General features: G+C 44.1%; 2 protein-coding genes across 2 annotated transcripts in view; both read left to right on the forward strand.

Annotated features, from left to right (window-relative positions):
- Window positions 1-5,551, forward strand: part of LOC120920593 (NACHT, LRR and PYD domains-containing protein 3-like) — a 67,216-nt gene extending 61,665 nt beyond the window's left edge. The window contains exon 7 of the mRNA XM_040332753.1: window positions 3,686-5,551. Within this exon, the coding sequence (XP_040188687.1) occupies window positions 3,686-5,394 (1,709 nt within the window). The 3' untranslated portion in view covers window positions 5,395-5,551. The remainder of the gene's footprint in view (window positions 1-3,685) is intronic.
- The window catches only part of LOC120920591 (NACHT, LRR and PYD domains-containing protein 12-like), a 148,999-nt gene that overhangs the window by 132,719 nt on the left and 1,978 nt on the right, over window positions 1-14,302 (forward strand). The window contains exons 11-12 of the mRNA XM_040332746.1: window positions 12,313-12,477; window positions 13,542-13,706. Of these exons, the coding sequence (XP_040188680.1) occupies window positions 12,313-12,477; window positions 13,542-13,706 (330 nt within the window). The remainder of the gene's footprint in view (window positions 1-12,312; window positions 12,478-13,541; window positions 13,707-14,302) is intronic.

The raw sequence follows: 14,302 nt of genomic DNA on the forward strand, positions 1-14,302 counted from the left end.
AACTTTTTTTTGCATTGATACATGTCCCCTGGGGCAAGACCCGGGTCCCCAAACACTTTTTATGGTAACAACTTGCATATAATTCCTTAAAATTAGCACTTTCGGTGTTTTATGTTAGTGTCCCATAGACTTTTTTTTTTTTTTTTTTAAAGTTAAATTTTTATTTATTTTTTTCGTACAAAACATACAATACAACAAACACAGATACAGAGCGAACATCGCCCATTAGGCCTCGTACACATGAGGGGACATGTCCGATGAAAACGGTCCGTGGACCGTTTTCATTGGACATGTCCGCTCGGAGATTTGCTAAGAAACATGCTAAGAAACATTTGTCCGCTGGAAACCTGTCCGATCCGCCGCAAAATTGTCCGGTCGGCCGTACACACGACTGACATGTTCGGTCGTGTGTACGAGGCCTTACAGTATTTCACAAAACTCTTGTAGCTGGTACACTTTCGGCATATTCATAGAAACATATAAAAATAGGGGAAAGAAACAATAAAATTATCAAGTTGCTCACTCAGGTCCCAAAGGCCCCATACACACGGGAGGATTTATCCGCGGATACGGTCCAGCGGACCGTTTCCGCGGATAAATCCTCTCGAGGATTTCAGCAGATTTTAATGCGATGGAGTGTACTCACCATCGCATTGAAATCCGCGCCGAAATCCTCTGGCGATGACGTGTCGCGCCGTCGCCGCGATTATGACGCGGCGGCGTGCGCGACGCTGTCATATAAGGAATTCCACGCATGCGTTGAATCATTGCGACGCATGCGGGGGATCCCTTCGGACGGATGGATTCGGTGAGTCTGTACAGACCAGCGGATCCATCCGTGGGATCCGATTCCAGCGGATAGATATTCTGTGCATGTCGACAAATATTTATCTGCTGGAATTCGGAAATATCCGCGGATAAATATCCGCCGGAGTGTACACACCATAGAATCTATCCGCTGAAACCCATTCGATGGGATTTATCTGCGGATAGATTCTATGGTGTGTATGGGGCCAAAGACTTTAACGGTGTTCCGCGGCTTTCAAATTTGGCGCGAACACTGCATAATGTTTGCTGTTTGGCGAACACCCGATGTTCAAATCAAACTTACTTTGGACTAGAACATTGGGTTCATCCCTAATTTCTATCAGTGTCTGGTTAAAGCTAGTAGAAGGAGTTTTCATTCTTCCATGATTCTCTGTCTGGACAGTGCACTCTCCAAAGAAAAAAAACTCTAGCAATACACACCAAACTGAACATGTGCAGCCTGACTCCTAATGCTTTGTTCTATCACAAGATGAGTTGTAGTCAGTTAAAAAAGGAGGAGCAGAGGATTAACCCCTTAGATTCCACAGTGAGTATAACAAGCATGCTTTCCTGACTGATTTTACTGTTGTGGGTTTAGTAACACTTTCATTGAAGTCAGGGCACACATCTCCAGCATAGGATGCCATTTTGGAAAGACAAATGCCACCTATTGATCTATAGCCATCTTTGAGGGTCAACTCAGCATCCATTTTTAAACCATCCAGTTTTACCTAGCGACCCTCTACATCTGCTTTTGGAGAGTTGACATTTCTTGTTGATTTTCAAAAATGTTGTGCTGGCTGTTTGATACTCTAACACCCCAAGATTTGGTCATTATAGTTTGCTATATTGGTATAATTTAGATGGACTCCACCCAGGAATTCCACTGCAGCAAGTTAATGGGCCAAGTGGTCAAATGCAGATAATTATCTGCCAAATTTAATAAACCAGTTAGGGTATCTACGAGGGAGAACAACCTAATATATGGTACATAGTTGGCAGGCGACAAAGTAATTGCAAAATCTTAGTGTCTTTTCATATCCCAATCTGACTGTTATTTATGGTGTTTGTGAAGTAACTTCTGTAAAATACAGTACATCTTATTTTATAGTCCAAAGTACATTCTTACAAACAATTTTATTGTTTTAATTAAAAAATGTCTGCACTGGGCAAAGTATCTTGGGAATAAATAATTCACTTACTGTATATACTCGAGTATAAGCCGAACCAAATATAAACCGAGGCACCTAATTTTACCACAAAAAACTGGGAAAACGTATTGACTCGAGTATAAGCCTAGGGTGTCCATCTGCATGCCTCACTGTGCCTCATTTTGCCTCATTGTGTCCATGCCTCACTGTGTCCATGCCTCACTGTGCCCATGACTAGACTGACGTTTAACATGGGAGTCTATGGAAGGGGTGCCCAGATTTGAAAAATCGGTGTTCCCCAGCCGTAGGTCCCCCAGACAACAAACTTTGCACACTTGTAGAGGAGAAATGGGGCTACATGTGTGCCAAGTTACGGATCCTACGACCGGCCGGTACCGGGTCCCCAAAATCACTGGAGAAATTACCGTTTAACATGGGAGTCTTTGAAAAATCGGTGCTCCCGGACATAGGTTCCTCGGACAACTAACTTTGCACGCTTATAGAGGAAGAGTGGGGCTACATGTGTGCCAAGGGACCTATGGTCGGTCAGTACCTGGTCCCCAAAATCCAGGAGATCAGGCGAAAAAAAGGTGACTCGAGTATAAGCCGAGGGGGGCATTTTCAGCACAAAAGAATGTGCTGAAAAACTCGACTTATACTCGAGTATATACAGTAATTATTTGTAATAAATTATTTGTGTTCTTTGATTGAATAAATGATCAATATAGCTGACTTAACTAATTGTTCCAACATTTTCTGAGCTATCATATCTGTGCTATAAACCAGCAAGTCAGGATGCACCAAGGACTAAAAGTGGCATAAAGGAATGATTTACATTACTCTGCCCATTTACCCATAAGAAGAGATTGATTTCCTTGTTTTTAGATTTTGTGCTGGAAGTGAGGACATGTAAATACATTCTCTAATAATAAGTCATTGCTGTATCTCATTGGCAGGGTTGAAATAACTGTTGATGTTATTTCTAAATCACAAAAAAAACGTGGTCCTCTCTCTGCATGAAGTTTTCATGCAGTTTTCATAAATTTGCCCTAGTGTGTACATCTGCATAGAAAATGGGCCTTAGACTGTAAGCTCCTCAAAGGCAGAGACTAATTTGAAAGAATAATATGTAAAGCACTGCTTAAAGCGGGAGTTCACCCAATAAAAAATTTTAACATTAGATTGAGGCTAATTATGCGAAGCAGAATCTGGTGTTTTGTTTAAAATCAATGCAGTACTTACCGTTTTAGAGATAGATGTTCTCCGTGGCTTCCGGGTATGATCTTCGGGACTGGGCATTCCTATTTGATTGACAGCCTTCCGACGGTCTCATACAGCGCGTCACGAGTTGCCGAACGGGAACTCGTGACGCGTTGTATGCGACCGTCGGAAGGCTGTCAATCAAATAGGAACGCCCAGTCCCGCAGCCCATACCCGGAAGCGGCGGAGAACATCTATCTCTAAAACGGTAAGTACTGCATTTATTTTAAACAAAACACCCGATTCTGCTTCTAACAATTAGCCTCAATCTAATGTTAAAAATAGATTTTTTGGGTGAACCTCCACTTTAAATTGTTGGTGCTATATAATTGTCTGTCAGTTTGTTTATACAACTAATCTGGATTTCACATTCTCAGTGCATAAGAAGTTACAATTTTTCGTAGACTTGATTTGTAACATTGTCAATTTCCGCTTTCACCTTAACAATATTTCCATTATATTCCCAGAAATTCAAGAAAATCACAAACAACATCTGATGGAGAAGACTGAGACTCTAGTGGAGCATAGACCCCCAGGAACTACCCTGGAACCACAAATATTCCTCATCAATGAGCGTTATGTGAACCTGATTGTAGTCTCCACCGATCAGTTCAGGAAACGTCCCCAGAATGAGCTAATACAGACTGGGGTAAAACATGAGAAATGCTTGAAGGAAACACAAACTGGACTGGAACTAATTTTCCCTAATAGGCTGTTCCGATGGAACCCCCAGTCACATTGTGCACCACATGCAGTAATGGTGAGCGGAGTGCCAGGAATAGGGAAGACCACACTGATGCAGAAGTTTGTCTATGACTGGGTGACCGGAAAACACTACCAGAGATTTGCCTTTCTCTTCTTCTTCCGATTCCGGGACCTTAATAGACTGGGAGAGGTCAGCTTGGAGGAGATGATTCTTCATCAATATCCGTATCTGGAGAGTCAGATTGGAAATATTTTACAAGATCCAGAGAGACTTCTGTTTATATTTGATGGATTAGATGAAAGTGTTCACCAAATGGATTTCAGATCAAGTAAACTCTTTGCTTACAGAACACATTTTGGTGAGATTGTGGCCAGTTTGGTGAGGCAGAGTCTTCTTATGGGTTGCTCTGTACTGATAACCAGCCGCCCAACCAGACTGGCATCAGTTGATACCGGTGTTTTCCAGAGAATAGCTGAGATCATGGGATTTCTCCATGAAGACAGACTGATCTTCTTTAATAATTTCTTTGGAAATGAGGAATTGTCAGAGAAGGCTTTTCATTATGTGCAGGAGAATGACACACTGTACACTTTCTGTTATATCCCATCATACTGCTGGATCATCTGTACAGTGTTATCAATGTGCTTCAGAGCCCAACCAACAATCACTGATCAGCTGATGACATCATTACCCAAAACAGTGACACAACTCTTTGTGACTTTTGTCTCCAACATTCTGGCCAATCACAACCAGAATAAAGATGGTGGTCACACTGCCAGGGAACTGCTGACATCTATTGGGCGGATGGCAGAACATGGAGTAATGAATCGCATGATTGTATTTGATGAGCGTCATCTGGAGTCATTCAATGTGAGAAATGATAATCATCTCTTTTCATCTTTCATGATGGAATCTGGTCAGCCTCCTGATGTGGATTACACCTTCTTACATCTCACTCTACAGGAGTTTTTTGCTGCTTTGGTCCATTTTATTGACTATAATCCTGACAGATTACAGGAAACACTTGCTAAGGCTGAATCTTACAAAGATGGCCTTACTGAAATATTCCTCCGTTTCCTCTGCGGTCTCTCAGACTCTTCTACTAGATCCATGTTAAAGTCTCACGTGGGAGAATTGTCTACTCAGGCTGCCAGAGATGTCATCACCTGGATCCAGGAGAAAATACCAGAACAAACACCTGACAAATGTATAAAAGGCAGCACAGAGCTTTTTAATGTATTCTACTATGTCTATGAGAGCAGGAATAAGGCTCTGGTGTCACAATGTATTGGATCAAACTACGTTGACTTTTCTGGTGTTCGCCTCAGATCTCTGGACTACTCTGTGCTGTCTTTTATCTTTCAATCCTGCAGAGAGATAGAAGAAGTAAACCTAAGTTTTTGTAAAATTCATAGTGAAAGATTGAGGAAACTTATACCAGCTCTACACAACATCAAGAGTTTGAGGTAAACAAATCTGATTAATCACAATGCTGTAATATATTGGTATTTGCAGGTGTTTTTGTGAGATGTCAGTTTCTATAGAACATAAAAGTAGAACTAAAGTTTTTTTTATTTTTGTATATAGTAATGGAGGGTTATAACCCCTGTCAGGGTTTTTTTTGTCATCTGTGTCCTGTTGGGGAGATCTTTATTTACTTCCTATCTCATAGCTAAAACATGAATTGAGAGGAAACCCCTCCAAAATGATGGAATACTTGGTTGTCTTCAGAACTAGTGTACCCTTTGGAAGATATCCTATCTATTCCTGCTCTGATAACAACCCAAAATTTGGCGTTTTCGTATATTTCACTTTCAGGGATAACAGTAAACAGGACAAATAGAGCGAGTAAGTCTCCCTAATAGGGAAAAAAACAACTTCTCCACTCAATTGATACAAAAAAAGTGTCTTTAGTTATACTTTTTAAAGAGAAACACATTCTTGCTTGGGTTATGCTGCACTTACTGTTTGCATAATAGGGCTACCTCTAGGGCAACAGCAGTTATCTAAGGGCTCCAACAATGACCGGCAGAAGGCTCGCTTTGAAGACTGCCCCTTTCACTAAATATAATAATCTCTTTTAGCTTTTAAGCAATCTGTGGCAGAAAGGATTTATATTCAAAGTGATCTCGTATAAATAATTCCAATAAAGAGAAATGAGCTCCATTCATGTAGAGAATAGTTACATTTATTCCTGGGGGAGAAATTCATTTTCTTCTGGTAACATTCTTCTCTTCTTCTACAGATTGTCCTCTACTCACCTGACAGACTGTTCCTCCCCCCACCTGGCATCTGTAATAAGAAATAACCAGACACTGAGGAGACTGGACCTGTCTGGGAACAATCTGGAGGGTCCTCATTTCAGGGATCTGATGGAAGCGCTGACAACAAGCCGGATAGGGGAATTAGAGTGAGTATAACAGGACTGACTGAGACAATAATATTCTGGGACAGTTTTATATCTAAACCACATGATTAGTGATAATATAATTATATGGATCTCCTTTTTGTCTCTGTATATAAATAGTCCCAGACTATTGTATTATTCTTGGATTTAATTTCACTCTGTTATTAGTCATGCAATAGTAATTTCATAAATTTGATATTCTGTTTTGTATTGTAACTTGAAAAAGTATATATATATATATATATATATATATATATATATATATATATATATATAGCGCCCTGCTCCTGTTGAGCAGGCGTTATTTTGTAAATTTAGTTACCTGAGCTGTAGTTTAGCTCAGAGGATTATACCAAATTGTGGGCTTCTATTCCAGTCCAGCTGTGTTGCGCATGTCCCCCTTGCCTGCAGGTGTCACGGTCACTGGGAGTCAAGGTTGGAAATGCAATAGGCTGAGCGCATTGGGTGCCTTCTTCCCAGAAGAAGCCCAGTGGGCGTGGTCAACCCGCTGTGCATTCTTGGAGAGGGTACTTAAGGGCAGACACTCTTTTGGCGGGGTCTTTCGATCCTGACCTGAGGGCCCTCCTGGCCTCAGGGATCCATTGACAGTGGTTTTCTGGTCTCAGGGCCTGCTGGCCAGAGGCTCCTCAACTGAGAATAGGCCTAGGAGTTTCTGGGGCCTACTGGTCCAGAGGTGGTCCTGTGCTGTCTTGCCTGCAGGAAGAAGCTGAGCAATTGGGGACTCAGTTGAAGGACACACCCGGATGAACTTTGCCTCACTGTGCTGCCTGGCTGAAAGATCCTGAAGCTGTGTACTTTCTTTGAAATTTCACTAAGTGTATGCATGGTTACACGATCCTGTGGCAGAGGGCTGTGTAATGACCAAACGACACTCATCAGGTCTGTGGCAGAGACTTTGAATGAGCTTCGCACCGGCTGCTAGGTCAGTGAGAGTGGGCCTATCCAGTGGTTGCTAAATCCAGCATGGAACCGATTTGTCCTCTGAATCTAAGACTGTACCCATGATCTGCAAAGCAGGGTGCCTGAATCTTCCCTATTCCTCTACCCCCTCTGTTGAGAACCTGTTTAATAAAACCCTTGAAGAAAAAGAAACCCAAGTGTTGGTGTGAACATTCTTTTGAACAACTCTTCAGGAGAGACCCCTAGAACAGTAAGGTAACGGCAGGCCCAAAACTAAACCAGCAGCTCCTTCAGGGTAGTGTTATATATATATATATATATATATATATATACACACAGGGCTCAACATTTCAAGTCCTGAGCTACTAGCCAGGCCTCAAAGTTTACTCGCCACCAGTTGCCCTGCCCCTAAACACGCCCTCATAAATTATCTAATGAAATTACACTTAAATGTTTTATGCAGAATTAAGTTATAAAAAGGATTAACAACAACTTTATCCCCCCCACAGTGCAGCCTGCACTCCCCCCTAGTGCAGCCTGCTCTTCCCCCAGTGCAGCCTACGCTCTTCCCCCCCAGTGCAGCCTGCTCCCCCCCAGTGCAGCCTGCGCTGACCCCCCCAGTGCAGCCTGCTCCCCTCTCCCAGTGCAGCCTGCGCTGACCCCCCCAGTGCAGCCTGCTCCCCCCCAGTGCAGCCTGCGCTGACCCCCCCCCAGTGCAGCCTGCGCTGACCGACCCAGTGCAGCATGCGCTGACCCCCCATCACAGCCTGTGTCCCTCCCAGTGCCAACTGTGACCCCCACCCCAGTGCCAACTATGTTCCCCCATTGCAGACTGTGTTCCCCCCCATGCAGCCTGTGTCCCCCAGTGCCAACTGTGACCCCCCACCCCAGTGCACACTGTGACCCCCCAGTGCCAACTGTGTTCCCCTTTGCAGACTGTGTCCCCACCCCAGTGCACACTGTGACCCCCCCAGTGCCAATTGTGTTCCCCCATTGCAGACTGTGTTCCCCACAGTGCCGACTGTGATCCCCACCGCCAACTGTGTTCCCCCCCACGCAGACTATGTCCCCCCAGTTCAGACTGTGACCCCCACCCCAGTGCCAATTGTGTTCCCCCATTGCAGACTGTGTTCCCCCCAGTGCCGACTGTGACCCCCTCTGCCAACTTTGTCCCCCCCATGCAGACTGTGTCCCCCATTGCAGACTGTGTCCCCCCCAGTTCAGACTGTGACCCCCCACCCCAGTGCACACTGTGACCCCCCACCCCAGTGTCAATTGTGTTCCCCCCAGTGCCGACTGTGACCCCCACCGCCAAATGTGTCCCCCCCAGTTCAGACTGTGACCTCCACCCCAGTGCACACTGTGAACCCCGTGCAGCCTACCTGTGCAAGTAAAGAGAGAGGGGAGCCGTTGCCTGGTTGATTACAGCGCTGGGGAACATAACAGCTTTCATTTTAATAGCTGTGTTCCCTGCCGCACGCCGTCATCTACAGACCCTCCCCCCGCCCGGGGGAACTTTGATAAACAGATCACCTGGGATGGGTGATCTGTCCATCAAAGTTCCCTGGACAAAGGGGAGGGGCTGTGTATGACGGCGGGCGGAGAGGAACACAGCTATTAAAATGAAAGCTATTATGTTCCCCAGCGCTGTAATCAACCAGGCAGGGGCAGTGGCTCCGGCGGTGGCTCTGGCTCTCCTCTCAATTTCCCTAGGCTCCCTTACCATCCAGGCTAATGGCGGCTCTCGCCCCCCCCCCCCACCCCCCTCCCAGGCTGTCATGGAAGCATGAATCAGACGTACAAAACAGATAAATGAATAAGAAGACTTTATTGGAAACCAAACAGCAAGGTCAAAGTCCACATTGATGATTGAAACAGCCAGAAGAGTCGTCCAACGGTGCCAGGGTCGATAGCCAGGGATGGGAGTCAGCCAAGCCGGAGTCTGTAGCCAGAGAAAGGGTGAAACGAAGCCGGAAATCAGGAACCAGAAGGAACGTCCGTAGCTGGGTCGGTGACCAGGATCAGGCAGCACGATCACAGAAGGAGTAACAGACAAAGAGGCCCAAGCGAGGGAATGCTGCAGCTGCCATCATATATATATATATGCTGGGAAGCCAGCTTCTCCCAGTGGGAAGGAGAAGCCGCAGTGTGAGGCAGGTTACAAGAACCCCATGAAGCAAGAAGGCTTCATGGGAAGGCTGCAATAGCGTGAACTAACACAAAATAATGGAAAAAAGGAAAAAAATTGCGCCAACCAATAATAAAAACAATAAAGTCCTTTGTGTTCCCACAAGTGAAATAGAAAAAAACGCACCAACATAAGTGCATTTATAACATAAGTGAATGAACAAATCCAGTATCAGAGTCCATAAATGATGAATCCAAAACAAACAACACCCGGTGTGAAGATGATTTTACAGTTGTGAACCGCCACCATATGGACTGAGGCTTACCAAAAGGTAATTAAATAACAGCGTTATTTAAATTACAGCAGGATACTCCAGAGTGCGGGGTCAGAGCTTGGGATATACCAGGATTAAACCAGATCACGGCTCATAGGAGATCCACGGCGGGATACAGCAGGATCTAATATGCAGTACTCGTCCTCATAACATCTCAACAGCCCAGTCGGTTGTGAACATATAGGGAAGGAGACCGCACATAGAGTAGTATGCACTAACAATTTTATTTAAAAAGATAAAAGGCTACTTACAAACGAAAGTAGATAGAAAGCAGATAAAACAAATGCCGGCCGGCATGTAACAGGAGCCCTTCCTGTACGCGGTGATGTCACTACACGCCGTCCCAGACGCGTTTCGTCACAAAATGACGTTAGAAGCGCTCTCCCGAGGGGTTTACCTTGCGGGCGCGCCCCTAAGTCATACACGCGGTATGAATCGGCCCCGCCCCCTGTCGCCCGTGTCATTGGATTTGATTGACAGCAGCGGGAGCCAATGGCTGTGCTGGTATCAATCTATCCAATCAAAGCTGGGACTCCATGGAGAGAAGGACGGTGGGGACCCACCCACGGAAATTCGGGGCTCAGGTAAGTAAAACGGGGGGCTGGAGAGCTGGACACTGCAAGGTGTTTTTTCACCTTAATGCATAGGATTCATTAGGGGGAAAAAACACGAGGTTTACAACCCCTTTAATTTTAGTGCAAAACCACACCATATAATACCCATTTTGGTTGAAATATAAAAAATGAGGTTGCATTGAGTAAATAAATACCAAACATTTCGTGTCTTAAAATTGCATGTGCCCGTGATAACGCCAAAAATTATGGAGCCCAAAAATCCCCATAGGTGATGCTTTAAAAGCTCTTGTGCTAGAAATATTGTTCTCACTCTGACATTTGCAGCGCCATGTCACTCGTATGTTGTGACTGCAATTTACATGCGCCTGCACATCATGGGCTTACGTTTGCGCAGGTGTATGGGGCTACAGGGTTTTCGGTATTTTTTTTTATTTAAATTTTTTTTACATTTTTTTTTTATATATATTTATTTTTACTTGATTAATAAACCCTTGTGTGATAGTATAGTGCAGGTGACAGGTACTCTTTATGGAGATATTAGGGGTCTAATAGACCCCAGTGTCTCCCCTGCCCTTCACACCATCTAACCAAGCACAGATCAGCTTGGTTAGATGTGTCCCCTAGCTGGCTAGGAATATGACATCACTTACAGTTTCACTGTTTGCATGTGAGATCCAGGCATGGATTTGCCTTGGTTTCATTAAAATCTCTCTCCCCCAGCTGGTGGCTGTGCTGGTGGCTGTGTTCCCATGCGCCGATAAGCGCAGGAGAGCCTAGGTTTTTTACTTTGGTTTGTGAAATAATGGGAACCTCTGTACAGAGCTATTCGTGTGTGTCCATTCATTCTGTGCTGCTTTTTTCTCTGTCTAAAAATTGAGACATCAGGGGTCTGTTTAGACCCCTGATAATTCACCAAAGTCCCCAAAAGAGCTTCGAAAATAAACTGTAAAAAGTTTACTGCCCTACTGACTTACACTGTCCACTTCCCTATGACTGACCCTGTCCACTGCTTTTGACTGACCATGTCCACTGCCCTATGACTGACCATGTCCACTGCCCCATGACTGACCATGTCCACTGCCCCATGACTGACCATGTCCACTGCCCTAAATGTGACCGTGTCCAATGCCCAATGAGTGACCCTGTCCAATGGCCTATGAGTGACCCTGTCCACTGCCTTATGATTGACCATGTCCACTTTCCTATGACTGACTCTGTCCACTACCCTATGACTTACACTGTGCACTGCCCTATGACTTACACTGTCCACTGCCCTATGACTGATCATGTCCACTGCCCTATGTCTGACCATGTCCACTGCTTTTGACTGACCATGTCCACTGCCCTATAAGGGACCCTGGCCACTGCCCTATGACTGACACTGTCCACTGCCTTATGATTGACCATGTCCACTGCCCTATGACAGACACTGTCCACTGCCCTGTGACTTACACTGTCCACTGCACTTTGACTGACCATGTCCTCTGCTCTCTGTCCTACTGGCACCATCCACTGCCCTACTGGCACCATCCACTGCCCTACTGGCACTATCCACTGCTCTGCTGACTGATACTGTCCACTTTTAAGGTAGGCTAACTTTATATTTTTACAGTAACATTTGTTCTATTCTTTCTTTTTAAGTTTTCCTTACTATTTATTTAGGCCTTGCTAGTTATTTACTTAATAAAAGGGCGCTGGACCCCAGTGATCTTTGAGCTCTTTCATGTTGTTCAGGTACGTCTCCACTTCTCAAAGGTTGCCTTGGAGAGGTATATCAAAATGTGCAAAATTTCTCCATAAACTTTTGAATTACCCCCATTTCAATATGTAAATAAGGATCTGAAATAACTCTTTAGCCACTATCTTGGTGCACTGTGAAAGCAGCAGATGGTAGTGTGGGGAACTCAGATCAACTTTTGCATTAGGGCCCACAAGCTTCAAGTTACACCTCTGATAGGTATATTCATTCCTGGGGAGAAATAAATGTTCTTATTGTAACATTCTTCTCCACATTATTCTACAGATTGGAAAATAATGAACTGACAGACAGTTCCTGCCACCACCTGGCATCTGGAATAAGAAATAACCGGACACTGAGGACACTGAACCTGTCTATGAACAAACTGGAGGGTCCTCATTTCAGGGATCTGATGGAAGCTCTGACAACAAGCCAGATAAAGGAATTACAGTGAGTATAACAGGGCTGACTGAGACAATAATATTCTGGGACAGTTTTATATCTAAATCACATAAATAATATAGAAATATGAGAATGTCATCAAAATCCATCTTTAGGCTCCATAAATAGCCAGTCCTGGACTGTTATCTCTAATCTACATAAATGAATAATAAAATGTAGATATATTTCATTTGACATTTTTGTGGGATTATGGGGGACACCACACCATTTTTTTTGGCATGGGATTCCCCTTGAAAAATCCATACCAGCTCTGAAGGGCTTGGTATACATTTTGGGGGGACCACATGTCGGCAATTGTTTTGTTTTGTTTAAATAATAAATAGCAGATGAGTAATGGTTGCTAAGGACGCTGCGGACACTCGCTCCTTGACTACCAGCTATTGTGAATATACAAAAATGAATGCCAAAGACACAAAACAAATTCCAAAATTGGTTTAGTATCTTCAGCATTAATTATGTTAATGGTATTCCAATCCATATATACAAAATGAAGATATGTAACTAATTCTGGAATTCGTTTTATATCTTTGGCATTTGTTTTGTATGTTTGGAATAGCATTACCAATTAAAAAAAACAGTGCTCTTTGGGTCTGGTATAGATTTTAGAGGTGAACCCAATGCCAAAATTAAAAAGAAAATGGCACGTTGTCCCCCTCATACCCGGTCCTTAGGTCTAGTATGAATTTTAAAAGGAACCCCATGCCAATTATTTTTAAAAATGGCATGGGCTCACCCCAAAATCTATATCAGACCCTTATCCAAGGAATTGGAAAAAATCTGCCGTACTTGGATAAAATCAGATCAAGACATAATCCAAAATGGTGCAGTCAAGATGAAAAAGTGGAAAACAGGACAACAAATGGCTAACATGTTTCACATCGTGATCTACTCCATTAAAACATTTCTCTTATAAAATTATATTTCCTGGAGTTTTATAACGTGATCTAATATAAATGATTCAAATGAATGTGCTCTGTTCATGTAGAGAATAATTACATTAATTCCTGGGGGAGAAATTAATTTACTTTTGGTAACACTCTTCTCTTCTACAGATTGAAGGATAGTCATCTGACAGACAGTTCCTGCCCTCACCTGGCATCTGGAATAAGAAATAACCAGACACTGAGGATGCTAAACCTGTCGAAGAACAAGCTGGAGGGTCCTCATTTCAGGGATCTGATGGAAGCTCTGACAACAAGCCAGATAGAGGAATTACAGTGAGTACAACAGGACTGACTGCATCACATACCTTGTGACAGAGCCTGATGTGTAGAGGGAGCACTCTCATACAGCCCCGGCTCAAGGGCCACTGGTGCTTCATCAGAGGCCAAGAGAGCGTGGTGAGGTAAGAGTGCCTGTATGATCTTCCGTTGGTTGCAGAGGTGTGTGGCAGGTGCGTCACCAGAGTTGGACTGGATAGCTGAAGCAGTAGATGGCAGCAGAAACAGCAGACCCCAGGCTGGGTAGGCAGCAGGTGGTAGCAGATGCAGGCACACAGCAGATGAAGAACCAGAGTCACCAGCCACTATGCAGAGCAGGACAGACGAATGACTGGATGCAGGGTCAGAAAAGCCAGGTCAGCAATAGACAATCAGGTATAAGCATAAACAGCAGGCAGAGAATGTTCAAGATGCAGGCAGAAGTTGACATTACAACAGGAAAACAGGTTGATGTGAAGAGATAAACAAAGTCTTAAGGCAAGCCGAGGTCAAGACAGATGGAGTGCAAGAATGGTCAGGATAAGTCGAGTCAAGCACAGTAATCAAACATATGGCACAGGAACACTGGTAAAGCTGAAGATCAGAAAGCAATG

This window comes from Rana temporaria, chromosome 13, assembly GCF_905171775.1.
Source record: "Rana temporaria chromosome 13, aRanTem1.1, whole genome shotgun sequence".
Classification (NCBI taxonomy): Eukaryota; Metazoa; Chordata; class Amphibia; order Anura; family Ranidae; genus Rana; species Rana temporaria.